The sequence below is a fragment of the Diabrotica virgifera genome, chromosome 5 (genome assembly GCF_917563875.1).
Source record: "Diabrotica virgifera virgifera chromosome 5, PGI_DIABVI_V3a".
Taxonomy (NCBI): Eukaryota; Metazoa; Arthropoda; class Insecta; order Coleoptera; family Chrysomelidae; genus Diabrotica; species Diabrotica virgifera.
Window position 1 is genome coordinate 137,192,584 of NC_065447.1, and position 25,021 is coordinate 137,217,604.

The window sequence follows — 25,021 nt, forward strand, 5'->3', positions numbered from 1 at the left end:
CTCCCAACATATTTATAACGAAAAGATTTAGTTCATAATAGATGCCGACAATTATTTCCCTTTCTGTTTCTGTTTCGGCCGACGAAAACAATTATTTCTGAGAACTTTTTAGTAATTTTAATTTTTGTGGACCCACAAACAGAAATGATGTTTTTTGCTGCTACTCCTCAAAAAATAAATTTTTTCGCTAACACTTTATTAGGCATTATAATTTACACAATCTTCTTCTTCTTTAAGTACCGTGTCCAAATTTTTAGGCGTGGGTAGCTTCCATAACAATTTGCCGATATCGTTCTCGATCTTGTGCGGCATGTAACAATTGATCTGCTGATAAGCCAGTCCATTGACGAAGGTTTCGGAGCCATGAATATTTCTTTCGACCAATTCCTCTTTTTCCGTCGATCTTTCCATTGAGTATTAACTGCAGCATCCTGTATCTGCTACCTCTCATTATATGCCCCAGATATTCAAGTTTTCTCTTTTTTATCATCTTCATTAAGTCACCTTCGCCTTGACCTACTCTGTTTAAGACTTCTCTGTTTGAAATGCGTTGAACCCAAGATAGTCTGAGCATTCTACGATACGACCACATCTCAAAGGCTTCTAATTTGTTCATCATGTTAACCTTCATGATCCAGGTTTCACATCCATATAGTAATACAGGATACACATAACATTTTAGGAACTTGATTCTTAGTTGTAAATTCAGCTGAGAGTTGCTCAGAATAGATCTAAGTTTCATAAATGCTCCTCTTGCAATTTCTATACGAGTTTTAATTTCTTCATCCGGATTTAGTGTCTCGTTTATCCAACATCCTAGGTATTTAAAATGGTTAACTTTTGTTATTGATTCATACATACATACATACATAATCGGTTGCCTCTTTTACCATATTAGGTGTCGAGGTGTATTGATTCATCACTGACAATTAGTTGCATAGGGCCGACGTCTTGTTTACTAACCACAAGTAACTTTGTCTTTGTTGCATTTATGTTAAGTCCGTTATTGGAGCATTCTCTAGTGACTCGATCAATAAGGAATTGAAGATCTTCGATATTTTCAGCCATGATCGCGGTGTCGTCTGCATATCTGATGTTGTTAATAGTTTCTCCCCCGATTCGAACTCCACATTGTCCTTCCAAGGCTTCATTAAAAATTATTTCTGAGTATACGTTAAACAAAGTTGGGGATAACACACAACCCTGTCTGACACCTCTTTGAATGCAAATTTTGTCTGTTTCTTTGCCGTCTACCAGAATAGAAGCTTCTTGATTCCAATATAGATGTTGTAAAAGTCTCAGATCTTTATCATCTATTCCAATCATTTCTAGATATTCAAACAACCTATCATATTGAACTCTATCAAACGCCTTCTCAAAATCTATAAAGCAGACGTAAATTGGTTTCTATACTTCCCATGATCGTTGAAGTAATGTTAACATTGAGAACAAAGCTTCCCTTGTTCCCAATCCTTCTCTGAAACCGAATTGTTTGTTTCCCATTGTCTCTTCACATTTCTGCTTGATTCTATTAAGAATTATCTTAAGAAGTAGCTTGAGAGAGTGGCTCATGAGACTAATTAGTCTAAAGTCTTTACATGATGATGTATTAGGTTTTTTTGGGAGTGGAATAAATGTAGACTCCAACCATATCTGTGGCATCATTCCAGTCTCGTATATATGGTTATAAATGTTTGTTAATTGTGAGACATTATCGTCATCCAGAAGTTTGAGCCAGTCTGATGGTATTTGGTCAGGGCCTGGAGATTTCCCATTTTTGCTCTGTTTGATGGCTTTCTCTACTTCCGCTTTTAAAATACTAAGACCAGTATTCGTATACTTTGTGGTGTTAAGTGGTGGCCTCGTATCCAGGAAGAGCTCTTTTATATAGTTAGTCCATTCTTCCTTTTTTTCATCCAAGTCGAGAATTATGTTACCTTTGGAGTTTCTCATAAAGTGAGGAGTTCTTTTTCTCTGAGTGTAGGTAATTTCTTTAAGCTTTTTATGTATATTAAACTCGTCATGTTTTCTTTGTAGTTCTTCCATTTCATATAATTTCATCATATAATCGAAAATAATATTTTTCGCGGCGTTCATTGAAAATTCTACTCTTAACGGCATTTTTCGGAGTTATACTTTTCGTAGGCGGCGGCGATATGACGTCAGTATTATATTTGGGGAGATTTTAAATGGTAGCTGACGTCTGTCATAAAATTGGAGGTTCAATATAATGTCAAATTATCGTTTTCAAATTATATTTTATTTATTTAGTTTATATTTTAACGACAGTTTATTTTTTAACCAACTTCACTTGCCCTTCCCTATCCTTGATTGGTCGATTAGATTTGTAATAGTCTTGTTGTATAGTAGGTTTAGTTAGGGGTTAATTTGAAGAAATGTTGGTGACTAAATAGGCCCAGCTCCAAAGGACATACAAGAAGCAAAAAAAATCTTACATAACCTTTTATAGAACCATGTCAGTTTGATACTTATAGTACAGATAGTTATCTTTGTTTCACACTTTTAAAGACAAAAAGGAACAGTGTAGCCGGAGCTGCTTTGGTAAATACACATATATTTTTTATTTGGCAACAGCGCTTTCCTGTTAAACTTCATGGTAGCGAAAAGGCTAATATATGAGAAAAAATTTGTTGAAGTTGTTTGCCGTCAAATTTGTACCGGTGGGTTATGATGTCATTAAATCTAGGACGTGCATTCCCAATTGTTTGACTTTTAGTTTACACTGTTAAGAATTAATATAACATCTGTAATAGACAATTTTAATCCTAATTTAACACTCATCTATTAACATCTTTCGGACAAGAAAAACAGCTGACATTGCTTTTTGCAGAGTCATTACAACAATTTCTAGCTGTGCAAGTGTTCCTAGTCTTACCTGGCGAAGCGTCCATGTAACCACTGTTACCATTGGTAACAGTTAAAACTCTTGCAAATAAATATTTTATGACGATGAATAATTCCATTTACCAATATTTTACCAATAGAAATATATTATTATTATTATATTATGTGGTAATAGTACCTAACTCAGTAAATAGCCAACTACTCGTAGACACAAAAATATTGGCGAGTTTATGGGACTCAGTTGCACTTTATTATACTCTGTTACCAGTCTCATTTCTGGTTACAATGGTTATACCCGCGCTGGCGCTCGAGACCGGCTAGTGACTGAAAATGTTGAAGAAGCGACGGCGTAAGCACATTGTGTATATCAGTAGCCCTGTTACCAGATTTAAAATTGGTTACAGTACCTATAAAAAGTGTGCGTGCAGTTAACCATGGATGAGTGTCGCTGCGTAATCGATCAACTACTTGAAAAGTAATTCTCCTTGTATAATTTTGAAGAAAAAAATGAGATTATTGAAAATGAAAGACCTATTTTAAACAATTTAAAAAAGGAATCAAAAAAAGAAGTTTGATATTATAAATTTAGTTGGTACAGTGAAAATCCTTGGTTATATGGTTGCAAGAAAAATAGACTGTATTGTTGGCCATGTCTTCAGGTTTCTACAGAAAAATGGGTGGACTAGATTCACGATTTATAGTGTTAGAGTTTTAAAAAGGAGACATGAAATTTCTCCGTTACCTACATGTAAGATGTATATACCCAATTTGATTCAGTTTGGCAAAACAAGAATCGAAAGTTCTCTTAACCAAGCTTTTAAAGCCAATATTGCTAAATATAATGAGTTTGTTAAAAAAATAGATAGGTATATCCTTAGCACACTTATAATAGATACCGTATGTTTTTGGGCCAAACAAGAACGTTTCGTGGTCATTTTTAGGGCGACGACTCTGACAATCGAGGCAATTACAGGTAATTGTTAACATTAATGGCCAAAAAAGATCAAAAATTTTGCCAACATCTAGAAACATCTGTTTGTTCGAGAGTTTCAAGTGATATACAAAATGATATTATTGAAGCTATATGTACCGGGTGTCCCAATAAGAATGGCGCTCGGCCATATCTCAGGAACCGTTTATAGTACAGCTTTGGGAAAAAAATTTGTAACAAAAGTTGCCTCGAGAAAAGCCTGGAAATTATTTTCATAATTGTAAGTCCACCGCTAGAGGGCGTAATTGAATATCAAAAATTAAAAAATCGAAATTTAAAAAAATTTGCCTAATGAAAGGGCACTGGAAATCCGACTATCGTATTCTTCATACAATTCTGCGCATATTTTATTTCACAAGTTTAAGTCTACCTGTGCAAATAAGAGGTGGGGGTGAGTGGGAACCTTGTTATGAAAAAATCGCTGTGTCCAGTTCTGCTTAATCGATTTTTGCAAACTTGGTCTTGTTGAAAACAGCTCTTTTTCGTCAATGTAATAGTTATAATTTGAAAACAGCCTATTACGTAATATGCCGGCTAGGAAGCGCTATTTACACTGCGCGTCATAGAAAACGGGCACGTTTTGATGTCGCGTATCTCCTAAACCGGTTGTCCGATTTAAGTGATTTTTTGAATATGTTATAGCCATATTCTTTGTCAATATCCCTGTAATAATATTTTTGCTAAACAGGTAAATTTTCATTGTATACCGAGTGTACGAATGAAACTGTGTTTTTTTCTCAAAGTTCGCAACACCCTGTGGAATATTCTAGCATTTATATAGTGAATAATAAAATAGTGAAATTAAAACCTAACTATAGCCTCAGGTTTTCTTAACATTCTGTTTTTTGATTCATTCTCTTATGTTGGATAATACAAAAGTTATGTACTTAAGTGCGACAAACTTTAAGGGGAAATTCTGCATGAAAAAATAATGACCGTTTGCTTTATAAACTTATGTCCGCAAATGCTTCGTTTACGAAATAAAGAATGTATCTTTTTTTACAAACTGATGATTTATTTTATTGCCCTAAAACCGGTTGAGATATGCAAATGAAATTTGGTAGGTTTTAAGAGATAGTTATTGCGAATTTTTTGACTTGCAATTAAGAATTTTATATTCACTGTTGGCGTGCATACGGGTAATATGGCCGATCATATTACCCGTATGCACGCCAATGGTGAATATAAAATTCTTAATTGTATGTCAAAAAATGTCCACCCACCAAATTTCATTTGCATATCTCAACCGGTTTTAAAGCAATAAATAAATCGTCAGTTTGTAAGAAAAAAATCAACATCCCGTATCTCGGAAACGAAGCATGTGTGGACATACGATTATAAAGCAAACTGTCACTATTTTTTAAAGCAGAATTACCCCTTAAAGTTTGTCGCACTTGTTTAAAAACACTCTGTATTGAAAAAGAATATGGCTAGTTGTTAAAGTACCTAACTTTTGTATTATCCAACATAAGCGAATGAATAAAAAAACAGAATGTTGAGAAAACCTGAGGCTATAGTTGGTTTTAATTTCAGTATTTTATAAATGCTAGGATATTCCACAGGGTGTTGCGAACTTTGAGAAAAAAACACAGTTTGATTTGTACACCCGGTATACAATGAAAATTTACCTGTTTAGCAAAAATATTATTACACGGATATTGACAAAGAACAAGGCTATAACATATTCAAAAAATCACTTAAATCGGACAACAGGTTTAGGAGATACGCGACCTCCAAAATTACCCATTTTTTAGGGTGCCCGTTTTCTATGACGCGCGGTTTATTTTATTTTTAGAAATCTAGTTTTCTTTGGAAAATATTAAATACAAGTATGTATTTTTTTTCCTGTATTACAAAATTAGACCAAATTAGCAACAGAATACCGAAAACGGCATGTCTATACCTTTTTTCTATCTCGAGATATCTTAAGAAACGTGTAAATTTTAAACATAACTGTTGCTGTCATATAAGTGGAAATATATAGAAGCAAGTAGTGTGCTATGGAAAAAGACAAAGAAACATTTTCCAGATGTCACCGTATATAATAAATCAAAACAAAATATGAAAAACTCTACTACTGGGGTGACGTCTTTGGGGATATTTCATTGCATATATTCTAGCCGCAACAGTTGTATTTCTTATGCATTCAAAGAATGTGGCTATCATGTCAAATGCTTCTTAGTTTGTAAGAATCATCTTGAATTTCACAACATAGAAACAATAGAAACAAACCGCAACACACCATCAATGAACAAATTTTTATGTTTTACTTATTTGACACATGATGACTTTTTGAAGTTAATACTTCTAATAGTTCTATTTTTTCCATAGCACACTACTTGTTTCCAATTTGACTTCCTAACTTAGTTTACCGGTGACAATAACAGTTATGTATTTATCTTAGTTGGGAAGAGGATAATTGATATTAAAATATAATGAAATAAAAATTAAAAATTTGTGTAGAAAATCTGACGTTTTTACATTTTCTACGATTCATCGAGAGAAAAGCAAATGCGCGGAGGCAACAATTCATAAAAATTTACATATTAATGCTATTTTTTTGGTATTATTTTAAGTATTAAAATTAGTGTAACATTTAAATAAAAATAAAATTAAAATGTTTAAAATATATTTATTTCGTTAAAATCATAATAATAGAAGTATAACTTCTTACTCGCGTACAAAGTACACACACTCTTTTTTTGTTATATTTTATAGTGTTATTTGTCTTATTGTTGTTTTGATTCATTATATACGGATTCACACTACGTGCTTCTATATATTTCCACTTATATGACAGCAACAGTTATGTTTAAAATTTACACGTTTCTTAAGATATCTCGAGATAGAAAAAAGGTATAGACATGCCGTTTTCGGTATTCTGTTGCTAATTTGGTCTAATTTTTTAATACAGGAAAAAAATACATACTTGTATTTAATATTTTTCAAAGAAAACTAGATTTCTAAAAAGAAAATAAATAGCGCCTCCTAGCCGGCATATTACGTAATAGGCTGTTTCCAAATTATAACTATTACATTGACGAAAAAGAGCTGTTTTCAACAAGACCAAGTTTGCAAAAATCGATTAAGCAGAACCGGACTTAAAGCGATTTTTTCATAACAAGGTTCCCACTCACCCCCACCTCTTATTTGCACAGGTAGACTTAAATTTGTGAAATAAAATATGCCCAGAATTGTATGAAGAATACGATAGTCGGATTTGCAGTGCCCTTTCATTGGGCAAATTTTGTAAAATTTCGATTTTTTAATTTTTGTTATTCAATTACGCCCTCTAGCGGTGGGCTAAGATAATTTCCAGGCTTTTCTCGGGGCAACTTTTGTTATAATTTTTTTTTCCCAAAGCTGTAGTATAAACGGTTACTGAGATATGGCCGAGAGCCATTCTTATTGGGACACCCGGTACATCTAGCCATATCTTCATTTTTTTAAATAAGATTTTTTGCATATGGTTTTGGTAACATTTCAGAAAAAGTCACGCGTCGCCACTGCTAGTATTTTTGTATACAGTGACGAGAGCGCTAAAAACCGGTAAAATAACGCAAAAGATGGAAAACGTATTAAGTTATGAGATAGTACGAGATAAAGCTAGTTCTTATACGTGGCTAGTTGACTTCATCATAATTATGCATAGTATGGCGTCGAAAAACATTATATTTTAATTTCCCATGCTAGAACAAATGATTGAATAAATTAAGACATATGCTAGTAAAAAAAACATTAATTATGGTTCTTTTCATGAGGATTTTTCAGTGCGTCACAAAGGATAGAAAAAAAGGTAAGTCCGTGATAATATACATTTATAACATTTATTCTAACATGACATTTTAGTTAAATATGACAGTTGTCAAATTTTATTTGCAATTGGGCATAAAAACAAATCAATTGTCTTTATTGCATTTATAAAATGGTATTTTCTTTGATTTGTATAGTCTTATAAATTGTACAGATTATATTCGTAGATATATTATATAATTAGTAAATAAATTTTTTTCTATTATAGCGCCATCTATCGACAACTAGAATAATCACCGAACTAGAATAATTACCAAAGTAATGACCGACGTGCCTTTTTTTCTGTCATATACAATTTAATGCGTTAGAAAGAAACCGAAAAACTGTGAAATCAAACTAACTCAACTAAATAAACGTCATACGTATTATAACTGAAATCAACTAGCTTTTAAGCTAACGTCTAAGAGTAGGAAACTATCATGTAATGTAATGTAAATTTATAGGTTTCTCATGATACTTTTTCACCTCTACAGTTTCTTCTCATTTTACTTCACAACGTATTATTTTTTTCATCTTTTGCGGTATTTTGCCGGTTTTTAGTGCACGAATCACTGTATATCGAAAAGTTATACAACGTAATTGCCAAATAAAAATAAATCACTCTTAATTTTAAATAAAACTAGAATAATAAGTCTATCCACTACAAAACAATGATTAAAGGTAGTTAATATGTTATAAAAATATTAAATAGTTCAATGTGGGTAAAGTACAATTCAGACGATACAAAGTATACAATAACAATGGCGCCCTCTGAGAAAATAGCGTTGCTGTCTGCGCAGTAAACATGCGTGATCTTTACCGCCAAATCAGAGCGGGAATATTCTGATTGTTAGATATACCTACTGTGATGTAGTAATGGTTTTCAGTGCAGAACAATATAAAATAGGTTATGTTCGCAGAATCATGATTATCGAGACACTCTTAAGTTTTCTAACAAATTTTGTAAATGTGGTTTGGCAAAGTAAAAGTTATTTATGTATTAACAAATTTTATAACACGGAAATTTTTTTTCCGTGGATTAAAATATTTAAAACGTTTTAGCTGAAATTTAGTTGATAAATAAACATGTATCAACTAAAAATAACTATAATATAAATCATCGATATAGTTCGGTTAAATAATGTCTCTTGAATTTGTATTTGAACATTTTTTACCAAAGATAGGTTCATGATAAAAGAGGATGTATGTGTAAAAGAGGATGATGAAAAAGACATGTTCTATGAGGCACATAATAATATCAGGAGACTTTAATGCCAAAGTCGGAAGAGATAATATATTTTCGCCCACCTTCGGAAAAGGGAGCCTACCATTGACTCTAATGATAACGGTCTCAGAATCATAAACTTTGCGATGTCTAAGAAAATGGTAATAGCTGGGACACGATTTCGCCATAAAGATATACATAACGGAACTTGGAAATCTGCTGATAAACGATTAACCAAATAGATCATATAATCATCGATTCAAGACTTATTAGATGTTAGGTCTTTTCGAGGAGCAAACATAGATAGTGATCACTTTTTGGTTAAACCACCAAATAGTGATCTCTCTTTAAACGCCAATTTTTTTAATACTCTCTTAAAATACCAAATAGCAAATTTGGTTATTAAAGAGAGAATATCCAATTTAAAAAGAAGATCGGGAAAGTAGAGAAAAAATCGACATTAATAAACTAAAAGATCCCGATATTCTCTTTTCCCGAAAGCAATTAAATGTATACAGACAGCAAATAGAAGATCAAATAAGGACAGAAAACTTAGGAGAAGAAGACATTGGGTGCGTTCGGACGACCATAGCGGCTGGCTGTCAGCAGAAATCGGCAGAGTGGTTGTATCCAGTCGTGATAGGGAAAGCTTAGTAAATCTCTCAGCGGCTGACTTCCAGCGGTGACGTCTGACAGCTACTGCTGGCTCAGCTGTCCAGCCGCTGTGGTCGTCCGAACGCACCCATTAACCAACTATGGGCAAATATACGACATAATATTGTGTTACAGAAATCGTTTGAAATATTGGGCAAAACCAGGTCAGAAAATAGAAGTCATTGGTTTGATCATGAGCGCGAAATGGACACAAATAGAAAGAACGGAGCATATCAAAAAACCATCGACGCAGGTTGTACACGGAGAAAAAAGAAGAGTATAGACGTCTTTGAAGAGAGGAAAAACGTATCCATCGACGTAAGAAAAGGAAATACAAACAGAACACTCTCAATGAGATACAATGTTTATTTGATAAATAATAGCCATCGAGAATTTAAATCACGATTAAAAATTTGTAGAGACACTAACAGTGAAATTCTACATGATAAAAACTCATTTATTAACAGATGGTTACAACATTTCAGCGAACAACTAAATATAAACGATATTGAAGGAGGTTGCAACATAGAAAATCAACAAAATCTACATCATCAACTACACAGTGAAGGCCCAACAAGAGAAGAAGTGTCAAATGCCACCCTAAAACTCAAAGACAATAAAGCCTCAGGAATCGATGAAATCTGTTCGGAAATGTATAAAAAAGGTGGTGATCAACTTTTAGCAGCAATCCACAAACTAATAGTACTTATATGGTAGAATGAATTGGTACCAGAAGAGTGGCTAAAGGGAATATGTCCGTTGCATAAAAAGGGTGATCAACTGGATTGTAAGAACTATAGAGGATAAGAACTGTTAGCACCTGCGTGTAAAATCTTCGGCAATGTATTTGAAAGATTTAAACATTTTACAAAGGGTATTGTTGGTCAATATCAATGCGGATTTACTGCTGGAAAGTCAACTGTACATCAAATTCAAGCACATAGGCAGATTCTAGAATATAACATAGATACACATCATCTCTTCGTGACTTCAAAGCAGTTTATGACAGTGTTAAAAGAAATGCATTGTATAATGCAATGATAGACTTTGGGATCCCACCTAAGTTAGTTAAGTTGACCCAACTAACAATGCAAAACGTAAGATCGTACGTTAGAATTGAAAGAGAAAACTCTACGTTCTTTGACATTAATAATGATCTAAGACAGGGGGACGCGCTGGTGTGTCTCTTCTTTAAGATTACCTTGGAAAAGACAATCAGAAAATAAATATTAGAATGAATGGAACTATGTTTAATAGATCGACTCAAATTCTCGCATTCGTTGACGATATAGTTATACTGGATAGAAGTATGAGAGACATGGAATATATTACAAGGCTTGCGGATGCGGCAAGTGAATTAGGACTTATGGTAAACGAGGATAAAATCAAATATATGTTAGTTTTTAAAAACTCCCGAAATATCCAACAGAGAATTCAAATTAACAACCATACCTTTGGGCAAGTCAAAGAATTCACATATCTTGGATCGCTAGTAAACACAACAAAGCGACTAAATAAAAGGCCGGATAGCAATAACAAACAGAACGGTTCACGGTCTCCAGAAACATTTAAAAAATAAAAATATAAAACGTACAGTAAAGCTCAATATATGCAATACCTTAATAAGACCGGTTTTGATATATGGGGCTGAAACGTGGACTTTATGTCAAAATGATGGTAGACTTCTTGGTATTTTTGATAGAAAAATTCTTAGAAAGATTTTTGGGCCGTAAATGAAAATGGGCTATGGCGTCGAAAATACAACTTTGAACTATACACCGATCCAGATATTGTGAAATTCGTTAAGGGAATAGGAGCAAGCTTTCGGCTCCAATGGTATTTAAATGGGATTTATTTTTTTCGAATCCTGAGAAAACTAATAAGTATTTTTGAAAAATTTAAACGCAGTATAAAAGATTACGTTATTACCGAGGGCCGAAAGTCCCTGAAAACTTCTATAATGTTTATTTTAATAAGTTACAGGGGTGAAAAACTAAGAGAAGATTTAGTGTGACTTTAATTTCAAATATGTCATTCAAAAGAAACTTTTTATTTATTCTAAGGGACTTTCTGCCCTCGGTAATAATTTAGTCTTTCATACTGGGTTTAAATTTTTCACAAATATATGAACACCATGCCCGTGGTGATATTTTCCAAATCGAACATTCGCTAAGTCGAACAGAGTGTGCTGACAAGACAGTGACAATTTTAAATATTTGACACGGCTTCAGGTATATTTTGAGTTATTTATTAAATAATATTGATAATGTATTTGATAAATAATTGATTTAAGACGTGAAATGAATAAAAATATTTTTATTGTTTATTAATTATTTAAGGAAGGTCCAAGCACAGAATACACCAGGGTATATTCTGGAATCCAAGTATTTTGTTATTAAAGATGTTCAAAATTTAACCAAGTACCGTAGTAACAATATATTATTAAAAAAATCACGTTATAACTTTTTCTCTTTTCTCGATTAAGTATTAGTTTTTATTGTATAGTATACATATAAATTATGATAATTACTGAATACATAGTTAGTGAAAAAATTATCATATTAATTAACTGAATTAATAATTTAAGCGATTATACAAGTAACAGTTATCCAAAAACATTCAAACCCCATCTCTTTAGTTAATGATGACAATGCCATTGCCAAGTAATGTTTATATATCTATACAAGTGAGAAGTTTACTACACGTAAATTGCCGTGTAAAGAAAGAAAAAGTAGGGATAACCATAAAATATTTGCTCCTACACTCTTAAAGTGCAGAGACTTGATGTGCTGGGCACATGCTAGAATGGCAGATCACGAATACACGAAGAGATTGACGTTTTCAAAACCAGAGGGCACAAGAAGTAGAGGACCCACGAAGAATATGTATTGATGATGTGAAAGAAGACCTGAAGATTCTAAGGGTTAGAAGATGGAGGGAAGTTGTCAGGAATCGACAGGAGTGGCGACTTCTTTGCGAGCAGGCCAAATTACACAACGGATTGTTGAGCCACTTATGATGATGATAAAGTTCATGATCGAACAAATGGAAAGTAAATGTAAAGGATATCAAATCAACGAATGTTACTTTCAAATACTACTACAAAGTGGAGACACACCCATGGTACACGTAGGTTAGTAAATAGTCTACCATCAAAATTGCCATTAAAGATTTAATTTTCTACAAATTTATAATAAAATCTGTTGAAACCCAAGGATTATATTTTAGAGGTTCCGCTAATCCAAAGCATCAAGGTTAAATGAAATAAAAAATATTGAGAATTGTACTACCCAACAGTTCAGAGTATATGAATAATAAAAATTTGTATTAAGACTTTATTAAAATGAATATTTTGGGTTCTGCACTAAAATCCATTATCATTAATTATGATCCTTCCATTTTCTTCTGTTCGTCAAATTGAATATTTAAAAAATATTTAAATTTGTGTATTATAATTTTTTTAGCTATATCAATTCAAACAAACAGAACTACTTCCGACGAAGAACTGGGCCCACAAATCGTTCGAGAAGTGTTGTACAGTACCAGAGACAACATAAATTTTCTCCACGAACTCTATCGACAAGCGTTTCTTCTAAATTTCACACAAGTCGTGGCTATAAGAAAAATTATTGGACTATACAAAGATCTAATACAAGGCAACGTTATTGAAATACCTCCATATGCTTTGGAAATGCCGGAGGATGTGCCTAGGAACGGCAATGAAGATATATCCGTACTGGAAAGGCCTACTAGATTACGAAATGATTCATACTTAGGAGCGATTCATAAGGAAAACTTATTAGTCCGAGCAGGAACGCAGGTAATATTATAAAACGAAATTGTAGGTTTTATGATTGTATAAAATAATTATTATTGTGAACTCCTAAAGCTTTACGTTTACCAATTTGGCCCTGGAAACGAAGCATTTAATAAAAATCTAAAAGTTGGCGTACCAATCGAATAGGCGTACACTTCGCGTCAAAAAAAACTGGTACACTTTTTTTTTCCCAATGTAAACCTGTGTTCAGACTGGACACAATGGCTCGTGAATCACGGCGTTGTTGTCAGCACAGATAATGGAATTTCACTAAATCTAAATACAAAAAATAACGTTCAAAAATCATGGTGGTGAATCGTAAAACGGGCCATAGGTACTCAATGTAAAATTCTAAACTGTTAAATTCCTGCTTCCCTAATCATTTTACAACAAAAATCATGAGAAGCTATTTGTATGGGATTAAAATCGGTATTAAAAACAAAAGCTAAAATTGTTCGAGGATTTAAACACATTCCAACATTTTGAAAAATACCTACATTTGCCTCAGTAGGCATGTGTGTACCTAAAAGTTAGGCCCACGTTATTATTTACCTTATTGTTCGCACACTATTGACTGAATAAAACATTTTATTATTATTACTTTCTCCTCAACTGAGGCTATCTTATCAATTTTATTATTTTTTTAAACAAGAAATGATAAAATAAAAATTTTGACAGTTCAAATTGTCAATATTTATAATAACTTCACTGTGAAGGAACGCAACCGATACACATTTTGGTAATGTGTGTGGCCTAACTTTGGCGTATTTCTGTGAAAAATTCTTATTATATTTCTCATGATTCGAAAAAAAAAATGAATACATTTAATAAAACACATTGAACATTTTGACAGGCGACATTTTCCACCTATGTGCTTAATATTTCAGCAGTTTCGAATTTTATTGTAATATAATATTTAAGTTTCACAATTGTTCACTGTAAAAGTTATTCATTTTGTATTAATTTCAAATTTTAATTTTTCCAGTGTGTTTTTACGAGAAACCCTTCACATTTCTCGATTTTAAATTAAACATAATAATTTAATGTCATGTCTAGAGTTATTATCTGTCATTCATATCATATCTGTCATAAATTATAATAGAACACGAATTAATTTATGGGTACTTAATTGAGATGATGGAACATTACAAAATTAATAAGAGAATTTTTTAGGATGCATGTTTAAATAAATGTGACTGACTAATCGAGAATGCTCGATGTTGTTTTAATTTTCAGTAAACCTACTAAAAACTTGCTGTCTGCCGCACAGCCCTGCTTTTACCTGGTTTGATATAATATTTTAGTTGAACTGGCAACGTTGCCTAGAAATAAGAATGACATATGTGACAAGACCAATTTACACAACTAGAAAAACACGATTTTCGGTTATAAGACTTGTACCAGTTTTTTTTTGACGCGAAGTGTACCATCCCGTGGATATCGGAATTTTTACTGCGTCATGGTTTTTTATTAACATTTAAGCAAAAAAGCGACTTTTTTTCATTTCAATATTGTGAAAAACTACACATTTAGGGGAGTGCATATAGATTTTCACTTCGGAAAAAATCAAAAAAGATAGAAATTTTTGTAATTTCATTAAGAAATGTTTAATAAACAACATATCAAAAAGTTCTACTCGAGAAGTGGGTGCTTCATTTTTGATTAAACAAATGAACTACGAAGTTTGAGGTTTTTTTTAAATAACTCCGAAAATATAAATTTTAGAACAAACCTGACTTGACCATTGAAAAATTCAGAAAATTTTACAAAAAAAACCTCATATAAAGAATTTTCTAAAATTAAATCTGTATCTTCTATAATTTTTTATGTATAACGCTAAAGTCACCCTTCTCACAAACATTGGCGCACTGTAAACTAGCGTACGGCGAAGTGCACGGTTGAGTTATTTTAATGTAATTCTTTAACTAATGGATTAAATGAAATTTTACAAATTGAACCTAAAAGAAGAATAATTAAGCTATCTTATGGTTATAATAAAAAGAAATAAAATGTATGGGCATAAGTACGGTGGGGGCGGAAAGTGAGCCTTGTATGAATTTTGTTTAAAAATGATTTTAAAATGTGTAACTAATACAGTTTTTTTATAAAACCCTCAATTTTGCACAACTTACCTTTCAAGCATCGTACTAAATGATGTTTCATTCAAAAAAATCTCAAAAATTTAATTCAAATGATATGACGTCTTAAAAAATGTAATTTTTGAATTCTTCGTAGTTTTATAGAATTACCACCACTTTAAGACGGTGTTATTCAAGTTTGAACAGATCTATTACAGCTTTATGAGTGCTTTTTTAAAGCTTAGGATGTAATCTTTAAAATGCACTAAATTATTTTACTTTAGAAATTAAATAGACTATTTCTTTTTGAGAAAATTAAGAAAGATAACAAAAATGTAATACAAAAACCGAAAATTACCAGCTAAAAAAATGTTTATATAAAGTGATCAAAACTTTTTTCTGTAAAACTTACCTAAAATACATTTAATAATAAACTTCAACAATAATAAAATGTTCAGCAAAAAAATTTTTTTTAGCTCTTATACAGTATGTCTGCGTAACTTGGAACCTATTGATAACTTTTTTATTATCAGTTTTACGAAAAAAAGTTATTCTTTATAAAATACTCATATCGCATCGTATATAATCCAAGATGCAATCATCAAATATCAAATTTAATGAATTTTATACGAGGTATGTCAAAAATGAATTTCACTCAAGAGTAAAGTATCGTTAAATTTCACAATATCGAAAATTGTTATTAAGAAAAGTTGTTTGGAATTAAAAAATTTGTTTTAGTGTTCAATTACATCCTTCTAGTTAAAATATTGTGAATAATAAAGGCACTTAACTCTTAAGAAAAATTCATATTTTTTACATTCCTCATATAAAATTAAAAAAGTTTAATATCTGATGGTTGTATTTAAATTTTAGACCAGGGAGAGCATTTTATGAAGAATAACTTTTTTTCGTAAAAGTGATAATAAAATAGTTATCATAATTGTAATAAAATGATGAGTATCCGTAATTTAAGAAAAAAATAAAAAAAAAATTTCGATTAGAATAATGTAATTCTATATTTAAACATAGTTTTTAATTTCAAACAACTTTTCATAATAGCATTTTTTGATATTCTGAACTATAAAGGTACTTTACTCTTTAACGAAATTCATATTTTTGACATAACTCGTATAAAATTGATAAAATTTGATATCTGATGGTTGAGTTTTAGATTTTTGACTATCCAGAGCATTTTATAAAGAATAACTTTTTTTCGTAAAATTGATAATAAAAAAGTTTTCTATGTCGTTCCTAGCTACACAGACATACTGTATAAGAGCTTCTGTATAAGAATTTTCAAATTGCAATGCCATATTCGAATTCAGTATAATCAAAAACAAAATAGAAACATATTTGATCAAAGTAAAATGATGAATTTAACGATATTTTTAAAATTATTAATACAAAACAATTGTTATTGTTTAAACAATTGATAAACAATTAGCGGCCAAGTCCGCGAGTAGAACTTTTTACTTTAACATGTATACAAACTAACAAAAAAAATTTTAGAAAAATATAAGCTTGTTTAAATTTTTCCGAAACAATGCATGTTTTCGTTCTAATTGCACTCCCCTAATAGGGAACTTGCACAATTTTTTTTATTGCATAATAATGTTCAGTTTTGTTTAAAAATGAGATTTGCAAAATTTCACGCTTCAAAAACTCGTAATAACTTAGAAATACGTATTTAAAGTCTTCAGCGGTATAAAATAGTTCAAACGACCCGTGACGTCACATAGTTTTACATTAGTTATTATTATGGTTATATTTCGCTGTGTCTAGGTACATGCTAACGTGTACGCAAATAAAAAAGTTAGGTATGTACACGCGAATTAAACTTCATCAAGCCAGTGACGTTATTATTTAGCGTGCGCAGTGACTGTATATTTTGGTACATGCTATTTTGATATGTTTAGCGTGTGTTTGATAGAAAAATATTTGTTAAAGGAAGGGAAGCAGAACTATTCAGATGTTTCAAACTTAATTGTAATAAATCAATGTATATATTAAAGTATATATTTAGGTTAGCAAAATAAATATATGTATTTAGTTGACATAACACATACAAAATATTGTTAAAATAATTTTTATACGTAAGTTAATTATTATAATCAACTATTCTAAATGGGAAATAAGCCACAATTTAACTAAAAAAATGATTTTATTAACGATTCGACGTCCAAATCGGATGTCATTGTCAAAATACAAAAATTAGTCAGATTAAATAAATTATTAGAAAAATTTTTTACTAAGCAACACCATTTTTGTTTAATTTAATATTTTGTATTTTGACAACGACGTCGAAACGTTAATAAAATCATTTTTTGGTTAAATTGTGGCTTAGTTCCCATTTAGAATAGTTGATTACAAAAATGCCACAAGGATAATAGCTTCAGAACAAGTTAATTATTATTGTGAAAGCTTTAGGTCTTATACTATTTCATTTATAACTAAAAAAAATATATATTAATTTATAGTCTCTTATCTTCTTCGTACTGTTTTAAAATGTTCTTAAACTCATTAAAAGAACTAAATAATTTTCCACACTCCGTAGTTAATTTAAAAACAAACAATAAACAAATAAAAAATAAGAAATCATTGACACTCTAACTTTTTTATTTGCGTACACGGTAACGTATACCTAGACACAACCTTATATTTAGGTATATTCTTCTTCTCCTTCTTTAGTTTATTGGCCTCCACCTACTTGGGTATTTGGCAAGCTCATCGTCGTGGAATAAGTCAAAAATATTTATATTCTAATGACATTTATCGTATGTCATTGTAATAATAATATACCAGTTTGTTAAAATTGTAGTTTTATACTGTTTTTGAAGGAAAGGAACGAAGGTTTACTATTGAAAATAAAACCATTTTGTAAAAGTACGAATTTTTCTATGAATAGTTCAAACGATCAAAAACACTTGTAACGTCACATAAATGTATTTTCTACTGACGTTTATAACGTCTAATTTAAAATTCTGTTTACTTTATTGGAAAAATGTAAATGTAAAACCAAGTGACGTCACGATGCGTTTTGGACCACCTGTTTTAATTTGAATTTTTAATCGTCTTTAGGGGCCAAACGAAAGACAAACAAAACTTTTTTATCTTTGATACATGTTTTAAATTATGTTGTGTTGTGATTTATAACATTTTTTTCGAATTTAAAACTTTATGCAAGTTCCCTATTGTACATGAAGCCATTCAACAGACGACTTTCTTGAAAATAGTTGCTATTTAAAATAAGATTTTCTAAAATAAAAAATGTTTATAAACAAAGAAGTTATGCAAGTTAAATCCGAAGGAAAGCATTTTATTAAAATTTTTATATTTATTAAAACAAACAATAAAATATTTAAAAGACCTTTTGGACGTATATTAAATATGTGTAAGAGGTTGGCCCGATCAGTAGAGTAGTTTTTAAACAATTCTATTCGCTTATACCATTTAAGAAAAAAAGGTCAGGTTTAAATGCCTCTACAGGTGCTTTATCAATTTTTAGAAGGGCTTTATCAATTTTTTGCCTCATCCTCTTTGTAAGGTCTCAAATTTTCTTGTTTCTTCTTCTTCTTCTTGATGTGCCTATCCGTGACGAATGTTGGCGATCATCATGGCAATCTTCACTTTATCTGCAGCAACGCGGAAAAGATGCACAGATGTTGTGTTGAACCAGGTTCTGAGGTTCTTGAACCAGGATGTTCTTCTTCGTCCTGGACCTCGCTTTCCAAATATTTTTCCTTTCAGAATGGCTTGTAGGAGGGCATATCTGGATTAATTTCGCATAATGTGTTCAAAGTATTCCAACTTTCGAGACTTGATGGTGGTTAGTACTTCTCGGTTCTTCCCCATTCTTCTAAGGACCTCCTCATTTGTAACCCGATCAGTCCATGCGATTTTAAGAATTCTCCGATATAGCCACATCTCAAATGCTTCCAATTTTCGGCACATATCTTCGTTCAAAGTCCATGATTCAACACCATAAAAAGGACAGAGAAGACGTACCATCTTGTTTTCTTGTTTCTAAAAAAGTATATTCTATATTCATTTTTAATTGCTTACTTACAAATAATTTTATTTTTTTTTTATTTAGCTAATGCCTCGGCAACTAATGGCCATTGGCATGGTACAGTGAATTTTTCCAATTAGGTACCTAGTGTAATGTGTAGTGTGTGTGTTGAGTAAGTGTCTTGTTACTTTGCAAAGTCGACGTCATTGTCTTTGCAAAGGGACGCTAATTGTATCCGAATGCCTGCGGTCCCTCCGGTGAGTACCGATATCCCACAAGGGCAGAAACTATTTTCATCTATTAATTTATAATAAACGACAAATTCTCTACCCAGGTGAGATTCGAACTCACAACCATTCGGACCTTTTGATCCAAAGGTAGGCGCTCTTACCACTGAGCCACAGAGGGGGTCTTACAAATAATTGATGCAGAATGAAGTGCCCTGTTTCGCCTTATACACAAATACATTATCTGCGCCATTTTAAGATTTACAAAAAAAAAAACAAAATACGCTATCCGAAATATGAAAAAATCTAAAAAAAAGAAGTTTGTACGACTCATAGAACCGGAGATTGTGATGGTACAAGACAACCCTCACGGAATTTATTTGTTGTCCTAATTTATTTGTTATAAAAATAAGGTCATAATATTATAATTGCAATTTGTATAATTTATTACAATAGTAGCAAAGTTCAAAGTATTGAACTCATTTGAAAGACTGCAAAGAAAGCACACGTCATTCTTAATATACGTATGGTACCTCACTATATATGGTCATACATATTGGCACTGTTTTTAACTATAACAGATATAAATAGGAAGGTCGAGTACCTGAGACATCGTTTTTGTCGTTGCACTCTCTAGCGCGTAGTCAGGGGATATAGTTACCGAGAAATGGGTTATCCCCGACCTATCTCAAGGTCAACGTAATGTAATTGTACATTTAATTATATAAGAATAAAGTTTCTGTAAAAAGTTTAAGTTTGTTTGTTCGGGGTAGTATCTTCGTCTAGCAACCCTTAACTCCACAAGATATTTTTTTTGGTTCACAGAACGATTGTTTTATACGGATGGCTTTTGTCAGAAAAGATCAATTTATAAATATTTTTTTCTTGCCTCGAAATCACTTCTTTTGATGACGAAAATGATTCTTATAATTTTTTCGTAAAATGCAAATTAACGATTAAAAATGCAAAAAAAAGTCAATTTTAGCGCTTTTGAGGCCATTTTTTAAGAGGTTGGACATCCAATTAAAAAAAAACAACAAATATGAGATGAAAGCTTAAGTCAAGTCGTTTCAAAACGCAGAAGTCAGTTTAAAATATTTATAAACAATTTGATATACCGTTACGTTCCGGAGTATATAGACTTGACGAACGTCTGCACTTAAACCTTCTAACACATTGTTTATTTCTTACTCACAAGCAATATCGCTTTAATCGAAAGAATATTATGCTGCAATATTACAGTAAAAAGTTCAGAGTACAGTAAAAATTTACCGAGGTACCCAAAGTACCTCACTAAATTTACCTCGGTAACCTGCTTAAACGAAAGAATAAATTGTTTTCAAATAATAATAATTGTTATAAATAAGCAAATCTCATTTTTTTTTTTTGTTTTTTTAGCATTGGGAAATACCCGTTGTGCCACGAAAATGTATAACGTTTGAAAATCTATACATATAAATACAGTAACTAAACACCTATACATGAACCTATAAAAACCTAAACAGACATATCAACCTAATACATATAATCCTGAAAATCTATACGTATAAATACAGTAACTAAATACAATTTGGATTGTTTGATACAAACCTAAAAGTTGAGGAAATTATAAGCGTCTCCTCGTACGGCCCGTTCTAAAAAATAGCTCTTTCTTCGGGATTTTGGATGCACTCTAGCATAATGGATAGATAATTTTTGGGAAACAGGATTTTTAATTTATTTAGTTCCGTAATGAGGTAAGAGATTAGAATTATGACTGTATTGAAAAATTAAGTGATGAAAGTCGTCAACATTGTCACTGCAGTCACCGAGGGGCGATGTGGCCAATTTCATCGTATAAATAAATGTTGGAGTTGACTGATCCGTGTCCGAAAAGGTGTTAATTGATATATTTGGTGTTAATTTTTATACTTGGATGATTTCTTTTAGCAAACTTTGTAGAAGGAAGTGTTGAAAAGAAGTGTTGCAGTACTGAAATGCATTATTAGATCTAATTATTGCCCATTTATCTGCTCATTTAGTTCTTAATTCATTTTAAAGAGTGAGTGTTTTAAAAAGAAAGTCATCTGTTGAACATTTCCACCTAGAATGCGTAGTTTTTCACAATATTGAAATTATTGTAAAACTCGCTTTTTGCTTACGTGTTAATAGAACAAATGAATGTGTGTGTCCTTTGTACACACGTAAGAAGTTATACTTCTATTATATGATTTCAACGAAATTAATATACTTTAAACAGTTTATTTAAATATTAAACTTATACTTACTATTTCTCAAAAAATTTTATTAAAACAGTGCCAAAAATTAAAATAATAAAAGAATAAAACACACACAAACACATTGAAAAATGCCACAAATGATTTCTGAACAATAATTGTCGGAAAAAATTTTAACTAAGTAAATACGTATTTTCTGAAAAAAAATTATATAATAAATATACTTACAATCATAAAATGTATAAAAAAATAAAAGTTTCTATTGGGGTTCGAACCCGCTTATCAGCGCAGTTAATATTGAAATTCATTCACCTTAAACGTTTACCCACGGAGACCATGCGTCATCATGTGCGAAGATCAACTAACTAAACGGATTAAACTTTTGACAGTTCTGAATTAAATCCAAATTATTTTGATTTTGAATTGAAAAACATAGAGTAAGAAAACAATATATTAGGTGAATATTGATAGAAATGTGGATGGTAATCAAATTATGTAAATCAAAGCATTACATACTATTTTGGTAGGTTCTACCAAATAGGTAGGTACCTATGAAAGTTTTTATTAGGATACTGAAACATTTACAATTATTACGTACCTGTCGCTTTTAAAAACTATTTAAAAAGTCACTACAATTATAAACTTTTTTCTCTGCCATCACAACAATAAAAACTAATATGAATATACACAACATTAATTTGTTTATCCAAAATCTCCATATTGAACATGATTTTAACACCCAATCAGATCCCGTATAACGTTTATACCATACTGTCGGTGTGCGCATGCGCTCAGTAAAATCAAAATTTTCACTCTCGTGCCTAAAGAAGTATAACTTCAAAAACCATGACGGAGTAAAGCCTTGGTTTCCTCGAAAGCGGCACCGACAAACTGCGACCGTAACACTGCGATGAATAACGTCAGTTTCCGGTGAAAAATTCAAGGTTCTGCACTGCCGCAATGAAATGTGTAAACTCAACAAGCGGTGGCTTCCAACGCATGCTTGGAAACCACTGCTATTATTTTGCGTGGTACAGTTTTTATGACGTCATTCATCGCAGTGTTACTGTCGCAGTTTGTCGGTGCCGCTTTCGAGGAAACCAAGGCTTAAAAATTTCGATACTCACGAGATAGTACGCCTCTTTTATTGACTTCTTCCAGATATTCCAATTAAAAAATGGAGGCCAGCAATATATTATATTTTAAAAATTATGCTTACTTATATTAAAATATTACAAACTAAATATATTGCTATTTTTTAGAACATTTATCAACTTTTTACGACCCATGCGGCAAATGTATTTTTAATAGAAATCAATTCTCATGCACCGAGAATGCTTGAAGAACAAACTGATGCTTGTAAAAGGGTTTTAAACATCTACAGGTATATGGTGATGAATACAAGGATGGACAGCAGTACTTGGTAAGAAATTGAAAGAATTTATTTTCTCGTAAATATTTTCTATTTGTTTTAAGTCAGACTTTCTATCTGTTTTCTTCTTTTTTATTTCTCCAATTTAAAATTGTTTGCTTTACTTTTCCTTTATTTCATATAAGTTTTCACCTCTTGTCTTAATGTTTCAGTTTCTTAACCTTGTTTTAACCAAATTCTTGATGGGATTTCTTTGTTTTTTAGTAATGGTAACTGGATATTGACATTTGCTCCCAAATATTTTATGGAAGTTACCTGCTCGATTATTCGTCCCTTGGCAAAAAAATGTACGTTTATCGGTGTTTTGAAAATACTAAACTTTTAGTTTTGGAAAACGTTTAGATGTAAACCGAACACGTCGCTCTCAGGAACTACCGCATTTATTATATTTTGTAGTTCTTGTGCGTTGCTTGCTATTAGGGCTCTATCATAAGCGTATCTGATGTCTGTGCTGGTTCTGATAATCTTGATTCCACCTGGGACCTCGTCCAATGCTTCTGAATACAGATTAAATAACAGCGGTGATAAGACGCAACCCTGTCGCACTCTTATATAATTCTGAGATAATTCGCAAGTCTTGTTCGTCAGTTCCAATTGTTCTCAGAATTTCGATCATCTTTTCATGGTTGACGCAGTCAAGTGCTTTTCGATAATCAATAAAACAGGCATGCATATCTACATTCATGTCTCTGCATCGTTAAGTAAACACATTTAAGGCAAAAAGAGCTTTTCGATCGTGCAGAATGGAAACCTTCTATGTCAAAAACCTCAGTTTTCAGGAGGAAGAAATAACTCTAAAATAGCTTCTGAGCCAATTCTTTCACAGCAATTGATTTCTTAATACAATTAGAAATGTATATTACAACTAAAAGTAACTTTGTAAAAAACTTTTCAATAATTTTAGAGTACTTAATTTTACATAGACGGTTTGGCATCTTACATATTTTTGACGGAAGTATTGCTGAAATGACATAGGATGATCTGCACCATCGTTTTCATGTTCCCAATCCGTTTTGAAATCCGAATTGAGTGTCACTCATCTGAAACATCACACTTCTTGTTAATTCGTATATGGAAAAAAGTTTTAACAACATGAGACATCCAGCTTATAGTCCAAGCTGTGGGTGAAAAATAGGTCGATTTCAGGATATAATTCAGGAATTTTTGAAACCTATCAGGTGTTGTAAAGGACGATGCCAGGAATAACTTATACTAAAATGTAACCAAAAATTTTGTGCGGTCTTTTATTTATGACGATTTTCATTTGTTAAATTTGCAATTTTTAAAGATTTTTAATTTTGCAGCTTAGGATACTCATTTTAGAGAAAAAGTTTTAAATAGAAAATTGTAGTAATTTAAAAAACCTACAATTTGAGCTATTGCAAGTTTAATTTCGTTAATACGTTATCGCAAAACAGCCTGCGAAAAGTCCAAAATGGCCGTTTTTTGCAATTGCGTTATTTATTGTAAAAATAACTTTTATGTATTTTTTAAGGCTTTAAAATGAAGATCTTTCAATACTAAACATAAAAAAAATTGTAGTGCCCGATTTGTGAACTTGTTGCTTAGATATTATAATTTGTTTATCCCAAGAGGTCAAATGTCCAAGGCTATAACTTTTTGAAAAAAAATCGTACAGAGTTAATCCAAGATCCACTCTCCTTCTATAGACTTATATTTTCATATTCTGATGTAAATAAATGCGTATAACATTT

The 25,021-nt window shown here is 31.6% G+C and overlaps 1 protein-coding gene across 2 annotated transcripts in view; it reads left to right on the forward strand.

Moving 5' to 3' along the window:
- LOC114336116 (ral GTPase-activating protein subunit alpha-1) overlaps positions 1–25,021 on the forward strand; it is a 208,858-nt gene that overhangs the window by 56,416 nt on the left and 127,421 nt on the right. For both annotated transcript variants that reach the window (XM_050650360.1, XM_050650361.1), the window contains 2 exons: positions 12,992–13,347; positions 23,137–23,297. In XM_050650360.1, coding sequence (XP_050506317.1) covers positions 12,992–13,347; positions 23,137–23,297 — 517 coding nt within the window. The remainder of the gene's footprint in view (positions 1–12,991; positions 13,348–23,136; positions 23,298–25,021) is intronic.